This window comes from Chiloscyllium punctatum, chromosome 41, assembly GCF_047496795.1.
Source record: "Chiloscyllium punctatum isolate Juve2018m chromosome 41, sChiPun1.3, whole genome shotgun sequence".
NCBI lineage: Eukaryota > Metazoa > Chordata > Chondrichthyes > Orectolobiformes > Hemiscylliidae > Chiloscyllium > Chiloscyllium punctatum.
This window is the reverse complement of record NC_092779.1, coordinates 25,290,834-25,311,497: the sequence shown is the minus strand read 5'-3', so window position 1 is coordinate 25,311,497 and position 20,664 is coordinate 25,290,834. Positions and strand designations below refer to the sequence as shown.

Genomic DNA, 20,664 nt, shown 5'->3' with positions numbered 1-20,664 from the left:
TCTGTCATAGGGTGAGAAGTGGGGATGCTTGATCGTGATTGTACAATGCTCAGCACCATTCCCAACTCCTCAGATGCTGAAGGAATCCATGTTCAAAATCAATAAGATCTGGACAATATCCAGACTTTGGCTAACAAGTCGCAAGTAAAATTTATGCCACAAAATGCCAGGTAATGTTAATCTCCAATAAAAGGGAATCTAACCACTGCCCCTACTCATTGACTTGTGTGACCATCACTGAATCACCCAATACAAACATCCTGGGGGTTACCATTCACTAGAAACTAACTGGACTCAACACAAATACAATGACTACAAGAATGGGTCAGAGACTAGGAATACTGCAGCAAAGGCTAAGGGAAGATTTTAGGAGGTTTATAAAATCGCGAGGAGCATAGATAGGGTGAATATTCCAAGTCTTTTTCCTCGAATGAGTGTGGCAGTGATGGGGTAGGATTTAAAATGGACCTGAGGGGAATGTTTTCATGCTGAGGGTGATGGGTGTATGGATTGAGCTGCCTGAGAAACTGGTAGAAGTGAGTACAATTACAACATTTAAAAGGCATCTCAATGGGTATATGAATAGGAAGAGTTTATAGGGATATGGGCCAAATGATGGCAAATGGGACGAAGTCAGATTACGATGCCTGGTCAGTGTGGATGAGATGGACTGAAGGGCTTATTTCTGTGCTATATGATTCTATGAAACTCACCTCCTACCTCTCCAAAGCCTGTCCATTATCTGAGAGTCACAAGTATGATTGAATATTCCCCAATTTCCTGGATGGCTGCAGCTCCAACAACATTCAAGAAGCTTGACACCATCCAGGAAAAAGCAGCCTGCTTGATTGGCACCACATTCACAAGCATCCACTCCCTCCACCACTGACTCTCAGTAGCAGCAGTGTATACTAACTACAAGATGCACATGCAGAAATCCACCAAAGAATCCTTAGCCAGCAGCTTCTAAACCCACAATCACTTCCATCTAGCAAGTAGGTACACGAGAACACCACCACCTGCAAGCTCCCTTCCAAGCCACTCACCATCCTGACTTGGAAACATATCACTGTTCCTTCATTGTCACTGGGTCAGAATCCTGGAATTCGATCCCCAAGGGTATTATGGGTCAACCTACAGCACATGGACTGCAAGGGTTCGAGAAAGCAGCGCACCACCACTTCTCAATGATGAATAGGGGCAGGCAATAGATGTTGGCCAGCCAGCGATGCCCATGTCCCACAAGTGAATAAAAAAGCACTGTGAAGCTGGCTACAGCTGGAGTACTGCATGCAGTTCTGGTCAGAGCACCATAAGGAAGGTTGCAACTGCACTGGAGGGAGTGCTGAGAAGATTCACCAGGATAGTGCCTGTGATGGAACATCTTAGTTATGAAGAGAGGCTGGATAAGTTCAGATTGTTTTCTTTTAACGCAGGAGATTGAGGGGGGAACCTGGGAGTTGTATGCAACCTTGCAAGGGACACAGAGTGCAAAAGCTTATTGACCCTTAGTTAAAGGGTCAGTAACAAGGAGGCACAATTTTAATGTGAAAGGCAATTGGTTTACAGGAGACTTGAGGAAATGCTTTTCACCCATTGGGGTCTGGAATGCACTGCCTGGGACAGTAATTGAGGTGGCTAACCTCACAACTCTTAAAAGTATTTGGATGAGCACATGAAGTGTTATAATATTCAAGGCAATGGGCTTCATGACAGAAAATGGGACTGGTATAGATTTAGTGGTACAGGTTTGATGGGCCTAAAGACATCTTCTGTTCTATATGCTTCTATGAGAAAAAAACTCACTTGTTATCACCAACTTTCCCCATTCAAAATACCTTAACTCTTTCAGTTAACCTTACTTAAAACACCTTACCCACACCCCCACCCCAGTGTCAACTTTGGCTTGGCAGTAACATGCAGTTTGGAGAAGTTGTGGATTCAAACCTCATAACAGGCTTGAGAGAATTGGTTGGGGAGCATGAACAGTTACAACCCATCTTTCTGCTAAGTTTCCCATTCAGCCAAATTCCATTAGCAATGTAGATCAGCCTCGTGGAAATATACTTTAGTTTTAAAACATAGTCAGTTTCAAGATAATAAAATTAAGAATAATTAGATAACAATATTAATCCTTCAAATATAATTGGGTTTTTATGCTATTTCCAATGTGGCAATTTACAGCTAAATGTTTTTTGGCTGAACTGCACATTGTTTGAATACTATGTTTGCTTTTTCAGTATATATTTTCACTGAATAAAAAGACATCTACAGAACTTCAGAAGTCAGGCAGTCAATCTTTTGTTTAGATAAAAGTCTGCACACAAAGTTCATTCTAGTTGCAATCAGCAAAATTATGACTTTTTTCCACCATGACCTTACAAATTAATCACTTACCACTAATCAAAGGCACTAAATTATTCATCAACCCACAAATCTCATTACTATGAGAAGCATCATAAAAAATTATGAGCTATCAAAGAATGGGCAGCAATGTAGTCTTGAAGACATTGTAATTTAACCCCTGCTGACCAAAGTGTAAACCATTTACCTGGAAAGTTCTAGGAGTGACTTAAAGGGCAAAGTTATGCACCAATTCTTACAACAAGCATTGTAACATAATCTGCTCAGCAACCCACACAATTGTATTCAGAATATCAGAAGTCACACAAATAACAGAAAAATTATAAATTTTCTATTGGAAGTTGCTTTGAACAGATAGATAGTTTTGAGTTTGGTGCTTAAATGTGTGAAAGCCTTAACTATCAATGACTCCTGACTCAGAAGACTGAATATTCAAGACCCCACACCAAGGAGGTAGGCACATATTTCACTTCACAACTGAGGGTGTGCTTTACAGTTGTAGATATCAACTTTCCTGTCCAGCAAATATCCTTTAACCAAACAGTCTTACAAATGTATTAACTTATTTCTAAATGATTGTCATGATTTCTGACATTGCAATAATAACTACACTTTAAATGGTTGCAGTGGTGCATTCTAAATAACTTTCTATTTCTATTATAGTTAGCAAAGTTTTCTCATATGTGTGTCATCTCCAATGCTTTTCAATTCATCTATAGAGTGCAACATGTTTCTCATGTACATAGAACTTTGCTACTTGTTAGGCAAAATCCAGTGGCCAAGAGCCAAGTTTCAAGTTGAAAATTGCTAGGGTTAGGCAAAGTGTTATCAATAGTTGTGACGCCATCAGGCCTTCAACCAAAACTAATCAGATTGAGCTTTTTAATCAACTGTCAGTTTCAAATTATCCAAGATGACAAATTGATTGATACAATTTAAATGTGATGTAACGTATGGGAAATCTGGTTTGATTAGTCAAGTAGAAGCTGATATTTTTATATATAATACTGTTGCTGACTAACCGATAGTAAACAAAGCAATAACACAGTAAGTGGAATCTTATATGGCCTGACTGATGCGGGCTACTGCTGCACTGTAGAATCATGCGAGAAGTCAGTCTAGGTCTTCTTTCATGTTGGAAGCAATTTGATACATTTTCAAATAGAATTCTGGGTATTGAGATGAGATTCTCACTCAGGACAGGTACAATGCCTATAAAGGGATACCATTGCTTATGAACAGCCTCATTAACAGCATATTTTGCCTCATTAATATGCAGCCACCACCTGTGCAAGAAAACTAGACATCAATAATTCTTAATATGGAAGTCAGAGTGGGTAACTGGAGACTTGAGCTTGCTGCTAGCTACTCCAGGCCACCATCTTAGAGAATGCCTCAAGGCACAATCCAGGGCCCAAATGCACAAACCCGACAACCATGGATGCTGGCACCTGACAGCCTTCCTTTCAGAACGTTCATGGCACCTCGCTGATCTACTCACAAGACGTTCTGAACTTTAAAGCACGCTGGCAACTAGCTATGTTGCTGCAAGGGTACTTTGTGCCCAGGGACAGGCACTCAGCTCATGGATTGGTTAGGCTACTTTAGAATCATGCAGTAAAGAAGGAGCTATCCAGACCATTGAGTCTGTGCAGGTAAAACTACTCGAACTCTGTATCAGTCCCACTTTCCAGCATTTGGCCTGTAAGCTTTGAATGTTAGGAGTTTAAGTGCTCATCCAAGTACTTTTTAAAGATTGTAAAGTTTCCTGCCTCTACTACCATCACAGATTTTGCTCCCAGATTCCCACCATTCTCTGGGTGAGAAAAATTTTCCTCAAATCCCCTTTAAACCGCCAGCTTTTGACCTTAAAATGATGGCCCCTTGTTATTGACCCTTCAACTAAGGGGAACAACAGCCTTCCATCCATCCTCGCCATAATCTTAGACACTTCAATCATATCCCCTTCTCTGCTCCAAAGAAAATAACCTGAGTTTATCCAGCCTCTCTTCACAACTAAACTGCTTCATTCCAGGCCACATCCTAATGAAGTTCCTCTGCTCCTTTCCAGTGCAATCATATCCGTTCTATAGAGCAGGGTCCAAAACTGCACACAGTCCTCTAACTGTAGCCTGACCAAAGCTTTGTACAGCTCCAACATGACCTCCTTGTCCTTACAATCTGTGCCATGAATGATAAAGGCAAGTGTCCTCATACTTTTCCTAACAACCCTATTAACTTGTCCTGTTGGCTTCAGGGATTTGTGGACAAGAACCTTAAATCCTGCTGTTCCTCTGAGTTTTCTAGTGTGATGTAATTCATCGAGTATTTCCTCGTCTTGTTACATCTTCCAAAGCGCATCATCTCCATTTTTTTAAATGGTTACATTCCATTTGCCACTGATCTGCCCAACTGACCAATCCATCTGGATTCTCCTTTAACCTAAGATGTTCTTCCTCACTGTCATCCACCTAGCCAACCTGCATGTCATTGCAAACTAATTTATCATCTCCACACCTTTTCATTTATACTGTTTATATATATATCACAAACAATAAGGGACCAAGCACTGGATGCCACTGGACACCAGACTCCAATCACACAAACAACCCTCTACCACCACCCTCTGTCTCCTGCCACTAAGGCAAATTTGTGTCCAACTTGACAAGTTACCCTGGATCCCATTTGCTTTTATCTTATCAGCCTTCCATATGAGACTTTGTCAAAGGTTTTACTGAAATCCACATAAACTACATCAACCACGTGATCCTCATCTACACATCTGGTCACCTCCTTGAAAAAATTTTATCAGATTTGTTAGGCATGACCTCCCTCTGACAAAGCCACACTAACTATCACTTATCAAACTTTGTCTCTCCAGATGCAGATGAATTCTCTCCTTCAGAATTTTTCCAGTAGTTTCCCTACCATTGATGTGAGACTCACTGGTCTGTAATTCTGGTCTGATTTATTTCAACTACCATTCTTGAAAGTGAAACTTTTCAGGTACATCCCATGTGGCTAGAAAGAAATTAAAGATTTGGATCAGAGTCCCAGTCATTTCCTCCCTCATCTCCCATAGCAGTCTGGGATACAACTCTTTTGAGCGTTGGGAACTGTCCACTTTCAAGCCTGTCAAAACGTCCAATACTTCCTCACTCTCTATGTCAAGAACCTCCTCAGCCCTCATCCTGAATTCTGTACCTATATGTTTCTTCTCCAAAGTGATGACAGATGTAATATATTCATTTAACACCCTATTAATGTTAGCGATTTTTGAGAAGATTTGTAGCTCAGGTTGGTGATAAATATGTAAGTTAGCTCGCTGAGTTTGAAGGTTTATATCAGACGTTTCATCACCATATTAGGTAACATCATCAGTGAGAGTCTCTGTTGAAGCACTGGTGGTATGTCCTGCCTTTATTTATAGGTCTTGGTTTCTTAAGGTGGGTGATGTCATTTCTGGTTTTTTTCTCAAGGGAAGGTAGATAGGTCTAAATCTGTGTATTTATTGATGACATTCTAACCAGAACTCCATCAATAAACACATCGATTTAGACCCTATCTACCTTCCCTTGAAAAAAAGAACCAGAAATGACATCACCCACATTAAGAAACCAAGATCTATCATTAGAGAGGCTGGACACACCACCAGCGCTTCACCAAAGACTCTCTCTGATGATGTTATCTAGTAGAGTGACATCTGAAAACAAATGTTCAAGCTCAGCAAGCTAACTCACATACTTACCCTATTAATGTCTTCTGGCTCCACACACACATTGCCTCCTGGTTCCTAATGGACCCTATTCTTTCCCTGGTTATTCTCTTCCCCTTGATATACTTATAGAATATCTTGACATTCTCCTTAATCTTACCCACCAATGTTTCTTCATACCTCCTCTTTGCTCTCCTAATTGCTTTTTGACTTTCTTTCCCTGCACTTTCTGTACTCCATTACAGCCTTCAATGATTTGTTTCCTTTCTACCTGTTAAAAGTCTCTCTCTTCCTTCTTATTCAATCCTAAACATCCTTAGATATTCAGGGTTGTCTGGGCTTGCTGCTCCTACATTTCACCCAAAGAGAACATGTTGGGTCTGTACCCTCATCAATTGTATTTTAATGCATCCATGTATTTGTCTGCTGGATAATTATCCAGAAATAGCTGTTCCCAGTTTACTTTGGCTAGACTATGCCTTATTTTCATAAAATCTGCCTTCCCCCATTCCACATTGTGGCAATCCTAATTAGTGTTGAGTAAGTTGAAATCCCCTGAATTGTTGATATTTATATCACCCAAGTGAATTGTCGATATATCTGCCCCACTATTGCCTAATGACTGTTTGAGGGTCTATTATGCACTCCCGCAAGTGTGACTGCCCAATGTTATTCCTCAGCTCTACCCAAAAAGTTCATTTGAAGACCATTCCCTTCTCACTACAGTGACTGACTCTGATTAATAATGTGACTCTTTTACACCTTCCCCTTTTCTGCCCAAAGATCATGTACCCTGGAATGTTGAGCAGCCAGTCCCGCCCATTCCACAACTACATCTCTGATGGCAACAACATCACAATCCCACGTGTCAAAGCAGCCCTTAACTTATCTGTCTTATCTATAAACAATTCTCACATTAAAGTAGAGGCCATCCAACCTTGTACTACTCCCTCAAAACTCAATGTGGCTGAACTCCCTTTATCTTGATTTCTTCACTTAAATAATACTACGTCCTTCCTGAACTAACACAAGTCTCCTCCCCCTGGTGAATTAGTAAATTCCTCCCAACAGCACGAGCAAGCCCACCCACAAGAATGTTGGCCCCATTCTGACTCAGGTGAGGATCCCCCCGTTTGTACAGATCCTACCATCCCCATAAATGGTTTTAGTGATCCAGGAATCTAAAACCCTCCCTCCTGCACTAATTCTTGAACAACACATTCATCTACTTATTTTCCTATTTCTGTTCTTGCTGGCATGTGGAACCAGAAGTAATCCAGAGAATACAACTTTTGAGGTCCTGCTCTTTAGTCTACTCCCTAGATTCCTAAAATTCTTGAATGCAAGACCTCATCCCTTAATCCACCTATATCATTGGTACCAATATGTACCAACATGACCTCTGTCTGATCACGTTCCTCCTTCAGGATGCCGTATACCCACTCAGTGGCATCCCCACCCCTGGCACCAGGGAGACAACACACCACCTTAGGAGTATTCTTGTGGCCACAGAAGCACCAAACTAATGAATCCATCATCACTATTATCACTCCTGCTTTCTTCTTCCTCACCTCGTCTGCAGTTAGGCTGAATGTGGTGCCAGAAACTTCATAAATAGAAAATTAATTTGTACACCTTTGGGCTGCTCACATGCTCTTAGTGCTCACTCACTTAGCGTCTACCTGAATGCTCATAGTATCCCTGCCTTGCCCTGCCATGCTTTTTAGAAACACAGAAAAGAGGAGTAGGCTGAAATTCAGTCTTCATGCCTGATCCATCATTCAGTATGATCACGTTTGATCCTCTATCTCAATGCCACATTCCTGCTTTCTCCCCATGCCTCTTGATGCCTTTAATATCTAAAAAGTTATATTTTTCTGTTACGTATTCAGTGATTTGGTCTCACAGCCCTCTGTAGTATAGAATTCCACAGCTTCACTATCCTTTGAGTGAATAAAGTTTTCCTCATCTCAGTCCTAAATAGCCTAACCTGAGACTGTGACCCCTGGTTCTAGATTCAAGCTGGAAAATACCTTTCTCTGTCCAGCCCTTTTCAAATGTTATACATTTCAATTAGATCTCTCACTCTTCTAATCGTCAAACCAATTCAAAATACATCTATATAGTATTACAGAATTAAGGAAGACAAAAAGGTGTACCTTACAAAAAAACACTAAACTATTTGCTTTTAAAAAAGTATAATATAGAAACCAAATTTCAAAACATCCTTACCTTTTAAGTTATGCAACTTGGCCTCAGGAACACTTTTGGCTGAACCTGTGATTCCAGAGTATTTGCTTAAATCCCAGCCACATTTTGCAATAAGGTTCAAAACAGCTTCATCATCCTCATCAAGTTCTGTACATTTCTTTGTCAATGACTTCACAAATTCTGCTCTGAGATGTCTGGATCTACAATATAAAAGAAACAACTGATTGTGTTTGTATTATATTAACTGCATTAAAATATAGCAAAAAAACACAATGGCACCAATAATTTCCTATGACAATTCCTTTTTAGGAAAATGTTATTGTTGAAAAAATGGTTAGGTTCATTCAACTTACATTGGCAAAGGCATGCTTGGAACCGGCTTTGTACATTAGGAAGTCAAAAATTTGACTTTCACCTGAGATGAACTAACATTATGGCGCATAAGTTATCCCAATGAATTGGATTTGAGTGCATGGCAAGAAGAGTCATCCTTGGTCTTAAGTATTATTTAGTCACCTCTGGAGGACTGCAGAAAATTCAGGAGTAGTCAGATCTCATCCAAATGGCAAAAGCACATGGCTAGATTCTCAGTCTCGAATCACAAGAAAAAAAAAGACATGTTTTGAGAAAACATGGATGAACAACTGTGCCAATGCCCGCTGCAAGAATTAGAAGTGGCAAGGTTAGTGAGAAGTAAAATAAAAAGTGAAGAAAATTCTAAACAATGAACAAAGTGCTCCTGGCTACAATGAATCTGACTCTACTCATATTAGTGCACTAGTAATCTCTAGATTTGTTCATTCTTTATCGATCTGATAGAACAGTTCATGATGATGTAATTTGTCCTGATCCAATACCCAAATACAGGCACCTAAACGTTAATCAGGAATGGAAGCTCCAGTTTATTTACATTCATTTTAATCAGTTTGTTAGAGCAAAGACAAGCATTCAAGTTGCTGGTCTGAAGAAGCTCCAAAGTCATCATAATGGATTCAAAATGTTAATTATTTCTCTTTCCACAGATGCTGCCAGAACTGCAGAGTTTCTCGAACACTTCCTTATTTTGTTTCAGATTTCCAGTGTCTGCAAAATTTTGCTTTTGCTACCATCACCAAAAGCTGGGCTTCACCTAGCTGCTCTCCTCTTTACAACACTAAAACAGAATCACAGGACAGACATAGACCAATCAGACTGGTTCTGTACATAAATGAAATAACTGCCTGCATTGCAGTATATTTTTATAAAATTCATTGAATTATTCATATTCTGCTAAGAATAGAGAGGATCTGCTGTGAGTAAAACTACAAAGTGCCTTTAATGCCCAATTTTAGGCTTCACATTGTACTAATCATAAGCAATAAAGGAGGAGGAAAGATAAAAGTGATGGAATAAAGATTCAGTGGAACTAATGCTGATGAAATGTCTCAGCCAGATTACATCATCAATTGGACTTCTAACAGTAAAACACCCCAACTCAAATAAATTTGACATTGGGCCACATAAGGAAATAATAGAGGATGATCAGAAGCTTGGATGGAGATGCTCAAGAGACCAAAATTGGGGAAGTACAGATTTTTCAGAAGGTTTTAAAGCTTGCAGAAATTATGGAGATAGGCAGCGGTGAGGTCATGGAGAAGTTTGAAAAAAGAACAAGATTTGTAATAATTGAGGAGTCAATGTTCAAGATCAAGTCCACAAATCTCGTTAATTGCTTCAGGAAAGGAAAATATGACAGTTCTACTCATATCATCAGATAAAACAAGATGCAAATATCCCAAATATATAAGCATTTTCAACAGAATTTAGCATTGCATCTAGCACAGTTACAGTCCCTAAGTATCAAGATATATATGTTATAATATAGTTGAGGACCAGAAAATCTGCTGTGAACAAAAGTTTTCTGTTGTCAGAAATTTAGACACTTCAAAGGGACATTGATTTCAAGTGACAGTTGGAAGGATTGAAAGGTGTTCAGGATTTTTTTTTTCACCCAGACTGTTCTGGAGGTGGGTTAGAGAAATTAACCTGAATAGCATTTAAACATTTGTATCTGCAGTTGAGGTGCTATAACCTACAGGGTACAAGCCAACAATTGATAGGTGGGAGAATACTTGATAGCTCTTCCTTGATTGACAAGGGCACAATTCCAGTAAAGCCTTCTTCGACTCTGAGCAGTGAATTAGAATTAGGTTTTATTGTCTTATGTACTCAAGTACAGGGATACAAGAACACCTTGAAAAGTCTACAAAGTTGCCACTCTCCAGTGCAGGCTTATGTACAAAGGTACCTAGCTACAAAATCTTAGGTATAAGGCAGGAAATAAAGAAATAAAATTAAACGTTTAGCATTACAGTCCTTCTTAAGTGCTTAGCCATGGGCCTAGATCCAGACTCTTCTACCCAGATGCTGAGACCCATCACCAGCACGAATCCCCTCTCTGCACCAACGCCGCAGGACCATGTCACCTTTCCTGATGATATCGCTGCCATGAGACTGCGTTGGGCTGATCTCGGCAATGCAGCCACCGCTGAACCTGCTGAGTGCTCTGCATGGAAGGTAAGTCAGGCTAAAGGGGAATGAAAAAAAGCAGGTAAATCCACTATGGGGCTATGATGCAGATCTGCCTTGGACAACAACTAGTCATCATGGTTACCATTCCAGGACAAAAGGTAAGTTGAAAGAGAAACAAAACGAGAAATGAGAGGAAAGAAAACATAATCGACAAAGCTGACGAGCTCTGGTTCAGGAGCCCTACTCTGCCATCTTGAAGCACATCTTTACATTTTCCAGGTCAGGAGGGTAATTAAACCCCTTCCCAGAGTACTCACATTTCCACAGTTTCTCGCTGTTGTGACTGCATTTGCATCTCGCCAGGTCAGATGATTGACTGAAACCTCATCCCCACACACAGAACACGTGCACAATTTCTCTTCACTGCGAACAATGATTTTTACTTCCATGTTTAAAGGTCAATGATATTCAGCACCTGAGAATCAGGTGTTACTGGCTATTCTTGATCTAGTGTTTGACTTGAGCTTCCTGTCTGTAAACCCTCCCTTTCCAACTCCCTCCTCTGGCCTACATGAGACTTCACCCCCACAAAAATGCAGTTAACTCGTAACAGCCCTCTGGGCAGTCAGGCTTGGGCAAGAAATTCTGGCCTATCCAGTGATGCCCACATCCATTTATGGTGAAAGAACAATGATAATGAGGTGAATGGAGTGACTCTGTTAGATCTTGCTGTGATATCTGATTGGAATTGATGATCTGGAAATGCATCCGATTGAATGCATTGAGTGAAAGACTCAAGGTAAATAATGAGGCTCTTTCTGAATAACAGGAAACCTTAAAACTTGCTTTCTTTTTGGTGCATATTTTCACATCACAGTTGTCTATTCTAAGCCCCCAAACCTCAAAGTTGCAGTCTATTTACATATTTCAAACATGCAGATATCCACTTGAACAAAACAAAAATGACTTAACTTGTACAGAAGGGATAACTCACACAACCTGACTTGCAACTATGATGGAAAAGATTTTGTAGATAGAGAAATAATTTAGCATATCTCCAGACAGAAAAAGTAACCTATGACTAATTGATCTTTACCAATTCTCAAGTACCCTGCAAATTCTTGGAGTAGAAGTGATATGGATGCCAACCAAGATCTCATCACAGGAATCAAACTCTAACATCCTCTTTGCTCTGACTGAGTGACTGCTTTGAGCCCTTGTGTTGAGTTTAAATGCAGAATGGAAAGACAAAGGTTTTCATTCATAGTCCACCAATGGGATAGATCGGTGGCGATCAATCAATAGCACATTCACAAGCAGTTATGAAAATTGTGACACAACTGGTTTTGTATTCTTACTTCTTGATGTTAGAACTGACAGCAGCATGTTGCAACCACTTAAACCTATATACAGGACATTAAGCTGACCTGTGCACATAATCTCTAGTGCCCTCACAAAGTAACCTCCAACTATCTGCAAAGGATCACACACATCAGCATAAGATCATACATGATCAGAAGGATACATAAAATAAGGGCAAATTGGCACATCTAGTCATTCTTCCATCCAAAGCCACAATCCTTTCATTGCAGCGTCAATTGATTTTCAAACAATTGAGCTTTTGCTTACACATTCTTACTAAGACCACTTTGGAGAAGCGGTTAGCCCTGACATATCAGAACTTTGACTTTGATACTTCAAAACCTATCTTTTTTCCCTCGTGGTTACATTTAGAATATTAATCAATATTAATCAAAATTAATCTCTTCTATTATATTTATTAGCTAAAAAAAGGAACTGATCACATTAAGAAAATAAATGCATAAATTAATCCATTACCCTCACTGTAGGAATAGGTAATGGGAATCGTAAGTGCCTACATAATGGGAAAGGGTGCTACAGCGACCATGGGAGAAAGTAGCTCAAGAGAGCTGGATGGCTAAATGATGGGTACAGCAGGCAGTGGAGATCAGTAATCCCACACAGTATGGGGAATCTATCAATCTTCTGACACAAGAGCCTGATTCTCCTGGTCAGCAGGAACTGGCTTGGAATCCCTTTACAGTGTGAAATGTTTTTAGAAGAATATTGAAGAAATATGAACTCTATTTCTGCCAACAATGCCAACTTGCCAGATATAAGGCTGAATCTGTACCAAGAACCACTGAGCTTTTAAATGAGAGCCAAGATGAATGTCAGCCATAGGATCTGTGATTAAATGACTTTAGTTATGTAAACATTTATGCTGCAGTTTCAAAGAAAGGGAGGAAAGACTGCATCCACAAATATTAACTATCAAAATCATAGATTTAATCCCGCTGCTTACATTGTTCATAACTAAGAGTTGGTACAAGTGAGTCTGAAACATTCATTTCCAAAAAGTATTGTCACCCTTAAGTGTTAAAACAATAGGAGGTTTATTCACTAATTTCTAGGAAGAAAGAAAATGAAGTGCCCCCGCTCACTATCACATTCTCTAGGGCAATAAATGTTGACCACATTTTATAAATGCATTAAAAATTATGACAGTGCAGGAACTTGGATTTCCAAGAAGGGAGATGAATAGGGCAAGACTGCAACATGCATCCTCAATCACCTTTGCACATATTTATCCAATTCACTGCATGCAATATTCTTTTGAAACAGCTGCATCCAAGGAACAACTGGTTGACACCTCTTTCTTGCCAATCTTATCTGCACACTGTACAATATCAATTTACACAAGAGAAAAAAGGTGTCAAGTGCTTGTAGTTCCCACTACTTAAACTTTATATGTCTGGATGGTTATACTTTTCAGGGCTGAATACAGATTTTTTTTCCAGAAAATAAGAACTTATGACCAGGTTTTAAACACATTTTTCCACACATGCTATTGGTACTGTAGGGTTAATTTGTTCCTTACATGAATGCCTGGAAAAACTCAGCAGATCTGACAGACATCCATGCAGAAAGAAACAAAGGTTAACGTTGAGTCCAGTCTGAAATTTCTTTAGAAGACAGCAATGGGGAATTGAATCTACAGACAATAGTGCAATCATCTGCAAATGAATGACAGCTAGAGCAGAAGGCTAAACATGTTCATAGAATCACAGAATCCCTATAGTGCAGATACAGCCCATTCGACCCATCAGGTCCACACCCACTCTCCAAAGAGCATCCCACCCAGACCCTCTTTGATGTTGCTCCTGGTGCATCTCAGGATCCTCATCTTCCTCAAAAGATTTCTCTGGATCCTTCATTTCTTTTTATCCAGCATGGTTGGGGTTAGTTTAGTTTAGTCTAGTCTAGTCCATGACTACCTAGGCTTTCTGAAGATGTGCTTTTGATGCCTGAACTGGTTGAACAGTATTATTCACAACAGCCCAGGCAGGAATCACCTCATCATAAGTTTTCAAATGGCGTGTGGATGAAATAAAGTGATGGTGGACAAAAAGAAGATGCACAGTCTTAACTATGGATATTTCAAACCATTTTTAGATATGACATATCTCTGGTTCAGGTGGGACGCAAGCCCAAGTCTCCTAGCCCACAGATAGGAATGCTACCACTGCACCAATAGAGCCCTCATTATGTTTCAGCTCTTAACGTCTAGATATTTTAATCAATCTGTTCAGATGTGATATGAAACACCTCTGGAGTAAGTGGGACTTGAACCCAGACCTTCTGCCTCAGAGGGACAGGCACTACAACAGCCTTTAGTCTTCACAGTACCCTTGCATCTTCCATGACTCTTGACGCATCTTTGACAGCACATAGACAGCAAAGGGGCATGATTTGTCCCTGATTTTCTCCACAGCACTGTGCAATAAGAGAAAGGAAACATGGGAGCTGCCCATCAAACATTTCATGGAGAAACCCAGATATAGGATAAGGTTTTGCCTCCTGAATTATGTTGACTCAAACATTCCTGATGCATGTCTCCTAAAACTGCATGTGAAGACATCACAGGCCCTGGCTCCTCCTCTGCCTTCAGCCTCAGTATCTCATCTATAAACTGTTGGCTACAATTCTAAAGTAATACTTGCAGGACTCCCTGACAGATGAGGCTGAGGCTATCTGCTGGCAGTTTATGTCAGAGGAATCACTTTTGGAGATTGAGACGCAGCACATTACTCTGCTGGACAAAGATGTTCCACATCCTTTCATTTGACCTGATCTTATTGCGATAAGACGACTACAACAGGTGTAATAACATTGGAAGTGTATACATATATAAAGTGCTGAACTTCCATAATGTCTGAACACCCATGTCACCAAAATATTCTCACAATATTTCTTTCTTCTCCCTTGCAGTTATGTGGAGGTGCTGGCCTGACTTCTGCAGCTGGGATGGAGAGAGCTTGCTGTGTGGTATGCCCTGATAATTTTGAATAGTTGGGTAGTCACTCCCTGACAGTTTTCAGCCTAGACAGCCTGGCCTGCTGACAGTCTCCTGCCCAGTGATGCAAGCTCACCTTACTCGCTTTGACCTAGCACAGATATTGGAATCACAGGCACTGGGAGATGGAGCGGTGGGACACATCTGGAGTAGCCGGGGAAGAAGCTGCTGGGTCTTGTCTGTGGCTCCTTCTCCCTGTGGGTAGATGTTGGCAGCACCTAATCGCCTTGAGAAAAAGGGGCAAATGGAGTGAAGCTGAGACCCATTGACCCCTTCTGGCCTTGCTGACCACCAATAGCTAAAGTGAAGGAGTGCAGATCTATGTGCATATTCAGAAAGCACCAAGCAAATGACTGGAATAAACCAAAGAACTGTGGATGCTGGAGATCAGAGACAAAAAAAAATTGTGGGAAAAACTCAATAAATCTAGCTGCATTTTGAATCCATCGACACTTCTTCAGAACAAGCATGCAGTATCTCAAGTGGAGTTCAGATGGCTTTCAAAAACTGCCTCAGAACCTTCAAACCTGGAAGACACATGGCTCTTTTGCCACGTAATTCAACAAGTAACTCACACGTCTCTCTTGCACAGATAAGCGAGCTGGGAGGCGGCATATCCAGTGACATAATATCCACATGTCCCAGGATGTGTTATGCCATCCAATATGCTCAGCCTCTCAACTGCTCACTCGATCTTGCAGCTATGGTATTAATTCAGTTAGTCAAGCTGAGCTTCTGGTTAATGGTAACCCTCATGACATTGACAGTGGGATGCACTGACATCTCACCACACATCCATATTTGAACCAAGGCTGTAACAAGATCAGGTGGTGAGTGATTGAATCCAAACTGAAATATCTGAAAGCAGATGACTGCAGTACAAGTGTCACTTGATAGTACTCTTGACCCCTTCCATCACTTTGTTGATGGACAGTAGCTGGGGGTGGGGCAATAATTAACTGGGTTGGACTTGTCCTGCTTTTTGTGGACAGAAAGGAACTGGGGAGTTATCCTCATTCTTGGGTAGATGCCAATGTTGTAGCTGTGCAGGAACAACTTGGATAAGAGGCAGCTAATTCTGGAGCATGTCTTCATTCCATTTATCAGAACATTATCAGGGCAGGTGCAGCATCCAGTGCCTTCAGCCACGTCTTGAAATCACATGGAGAGAATAGAACTGGCTGAAATCTGGCATTTGTGATGCTGGAGACTTCAAGATAAAGCCGAGATGGATCATCAACTCAGCTCTTCTGACTGAAGATTGCTGTAAATGCTTCAGTCTTACTGTTTTCACTGATGAGCTGGACTCCTCTATCACTGAGGATGAGGATATTTGCAGAGCCTCGTCTTCTTGTTAATTTTTTAATTAAATCAATGTTCTTTGGACAATGACTCAACTACTCACTGGATTCAATTGCTCCTCAATTAAACTATAAAAAATCATTTAAGATTTTGCACACCCCCATCAAATTTCCTCTTCACTTTCTCTGCTCGAAGGAAACATCACAGAGGAGCACAGTAACTCTGCTGCTGACTGGCAAGGCATCAGGAACATTTGTAAATGCACACTCCACCCACACTATGGTCACCAACACAGACTGAAATACTGAACAAGTTAGAATAGCAAAGTAGAGGGAGTTTCTACACATTCCCGTCAGCTCAGTTAATGGATAATGGGATCTTCAATCCCAGGTTCAATGGTTCTTATTTTTTCTAACATATTTCAGTCAATTTTTTTTAAACCCATGGTGAAATGCCACAGTTGCGATCATGTAGTTTTGGTTTCTGAGATTGCCTCTTGCTTAAACTAATTGGTTATGGGAGAAAACTGTACTTCGTCATTCCAAGGAAGTGTCTGAATTGTTGTAATAATCTTCCATTAACTCATTTTTATATTTGGGGGTAATTTATAAAATAACATCCAGCAAAAATAATGCATGATTCAATGACAGAAAGCAGAACTGCACTTAAAAGTAACTCTCACTTTCAAAGGTCTGACACGGTCTCTGTACAGAATGTACTCTCCTCCTAGTATCACGGAACAGATAAACACACCCTAAATGATGTAATTCATCCAAGCTACCACTCCAGTAAGTCCATTCTGCGTCTTCTCTGAGGCTTCTTCTTAAAGTGTGATGCCCTAATTTAATACAATACTTTAGCTGTGATTTAGGCCATTTTATTGCAAAGACTAAGTATCAATGCTGTTCTTTTATACTGTTTACCTCTGTTCATAAAGCTAAGATTTGTTTTTTCCAAACGCTTTCTCAACTTGTCCTATCACCAAAGGCATTTATTTATATTCAAGGTTTGTTTCAATACCTTATTCAACAGTTACTTCACATCATGTCTCTTCATTCTTCTTACTAAACTGTACATTCACATTTGTAAATATTAAAGTTTATTGAACATGTGCCTGGCCACTTTAATGGGAAAGTCCATGTTCCAAAAAGATACTGGCCTAATAAAAACAAATTAATGGAGATGCAGGTATTCCCAAATGTGATTAAAAGAGTAGTGGAATAATATGTTCTGAAGAGTAAAGTCCAAAAAATGGTAATTGAGTTCATAACACCATATAATCATTTATCTATTGGGTAATTTTTTCATTTACTACACTGTGAACCTCTGTTCAGGAAGTTTGTCATAAAAGTAAATCAGTAATTAATAAGCCCTGGGGAAATTCCAATATGAGCTTTAATATCAGCAAATAGAGTGATAGAGATGCACGAGTCGAAAAGTGTGGTGCTGGAAAAGCACAGCAGGTCAGGCAGCATCCAAGGAGCAGGAGAATCAACATTTCGGGCATAAGCCCTTCCTGATAAGGGCTTATGCCCGAAATGTTGATTCTCCTGCTCCTTGGATGCTGCCTGACCTGCTGTGCTTTTCCAGCACCACACGTTTTGACTCTAACTCTCCAGCATCTGCAGTCCTCACTTACTCAAAGATTAATAGCATGGACAAAGACTCTTTGGTCCAACTCTTCCATGCCAATCAATATCCTAAATTAATCTAGTCCCATTTGCCAGAATTTGACTCATATTCCTCCCTGCAGGACAGCACGGTGGTCAATGGAGAGCACTGCTGTCTCACAGCACCAGCGATCCAGGTTCAATTCCAGCCTCAGGCGTGTGGAGTTTGCACATTTGCCCTGTGTTCTGTATGGGTTTCCTCTGGGTGCTCTGGTTTCTTCCCACAGTCCAAAGATGTGCAGGTTAGGTGTATTGGCTAATCTAAATTGCACGTCGTGTCCAGGGTGAGCAGGTTAGGTGGATTAGCCAAAGAAAATGCGGGTTTAGGGCAAGGGGTGGGTCTGGGTGGGATTGAGGTTGGTGTGGACTCAATGGGCTGAATGGCCTAATTCCACATTGTAAGGATTCTATCATTCTAAACCTTTCCTATTAATGTACCTACTCAGATTCCTTTTAAATGTTATAATTGTACCAACGTCCATCACCTCCTCTGGCAGCTTTTTCCATACACGCACCATCCTCTGTATGAAAACGTCCCTTAGCTCTCTTATAAATCTTTCCATTCTCATTTTAAACCTATACCCTCTAATTTTGGACTCCCCTACCCTGGGGAAAAGGCATTGGCTATGCCTCTCCCGAGTTCTATATAGTTACCCCTCAGCCTCTGACGCTCCGATGAAAATAGCTTAAGCGTATTCAGCCTCTCTCTGCAGCTCAAACCCTCCAGCCCTGGCAACATCCTTATAAACCTTTTCTGAACCCTTTCAAGTTTCACAACATCTTTTGTTTATCAGAGAGACCAGAATTGAATGCATATTCCAAAAATGAATGATGGTTCTCACTTCCCATAGAATATCAGATTAATAATATTCTTCAACAATAAATGCCACTCAAGCCAAATTTACAGATGCATCCCCCAAAAACGTGGCGGAAACATAATGCACTAATTCCAATGGTGTTAAGTCAGACTTTGTACACAGTAAGGGATTCTGTTTGTTTTTCTACACTGTCTGAGAACTTAGGGTTTGATGCTTGGTGTTGTGTTTAGAATCAATATTTGACATCTTTCATGGTCCTTTGATATCCCAAAGCACTTTATATCAAAATCTTCACTATTGTGGTATCACCATCATTTTTGTGAGTGTACAAATGCTGCATTCATGGCTGTGCACTCAACGTCATGCTCATCCACCAAACCCAAAGTGACTCTATTTTGGTTTCATTTTTCCCTACCAGTCACTCCTTTTTTTTTAAAACAAAGCTGGTCTTGTCTTACCGATCTTGACCTCCTGCTGCTGGCCGCCTCCTCATCTGACCTTCTATCTTCGCAGTTCTCACTTTCTCACTGCTTCTCCTTCTCCCTTTTCCCTGAACTCTGTTCTCATCTGTCACAACTGCTCTAACATTTGATGCTGCACGTGGGTGTTGGCTGCTTCTGCTGCGTAAATCATAGCCAAAATAGGAGAAGCATTTATATTAACTATCCATGCTTAAAACCTTCAACATATAAGATTTGTTCTTAGCAGAACATCCTATTGCCTCTTGGCTCTGGTTTCCAAACAAGCCAGCATAACAGACTTAAAAGTCACCACTCTCTCTGCTGGCTATAAGGGACCTGCATGAACAAGTCAAAGCAAGCCTAAACCAGTTTAGCGAATGCAGGTCCTGTCAACGTAAACTAGCAAACTCATTCAGACAAACCACAAGAGTGATTGCTGCACAAAAGGCAAATGCAAATTTATGTAGCTGGAAAGGTTTAGATTAGTACAGAATACAGGGAACTTTAACCTCCCCAAACGCTAAAAATCACACATCAGGTTATAGTCCAGCAGATTTATTTGGAAGTACAGGAACACAATCCTTTATTTGAAATCCCTGGGGCCAGTTATTTTTTGAAATTTTTCGGATTTCGGAATAAATGACATTTTTACAGAGAATTTTTTTTTAAAATTACCTAACAGCAGATGCACATGTAAATAGTACGAACGCTGAGACACAATTGACGCCTGCCAGTGCTGAGCTATACCACCACGTCACATCTGAGTGACGTGCTTTCAATGGGTGTGAAGTTGGGTCACTTGTGTGCATGCCAAAATGACGCTCCACACTCCACGAAAAATGTTTCGGATTTCGGAGCTTTTCAGATTTTGGAATTTCAGATAAGGAATTGTGTACCTGTACTAGCTTTTTGAAGCACTGCTTCTTCAACAGGTAGCTGTGCAGCAGGATCATAAGACACAAAATTTATAGCAAAAGATTACAGTGTCATGCAACTGAAACGATATATTGAACAAACCGAGATTGCTGTTAAGTCTTTCACCTTTTAGAATGGCTTGTAGGTTTTGGTTCATTAATATGTACATCCCAGAACTTCTTTTAAGTCACATTCTCAAGATAACTTAAGGTGTTTTTTAAAAAAAGGTGGCATCTCAGCTCAGACAATGCATTAAAAGGTGTGAGGTTAGAGTCTGTCTGTATCCCAATCTTGAGTCAGACTGGCTCTTTTTCCAAAG

The 20,664-nt window shown here is 40.4% G+C and overlaps 1 protein-coding gene across 3 annotated transcripts in view; it reads right to left on the bottom strand.

The window, feature by feature from the left end:
• cep72 (centrosomal protein 72) overlaps positions 1 to 20,664 on the bottom strand; it is a 154,602-nt gene that overhangs the window by 78,140 nt on the left and 55,798 nt on the right. For all 3 annotated transcript variants that reach the window (XM_072560567.1, XM_072560570.1, XM_072560571.1), the window contains one exon: positions 8,312 to 8,490. In XM_072560567.1, coding sequence (XP_072416668.1) covers positions 8,312 to 8,490 — 179 coding nt within the window. The remainder of the gene's footprint in view (positions 1 to 8,311; positions 8,491 to 20,664) is intronic.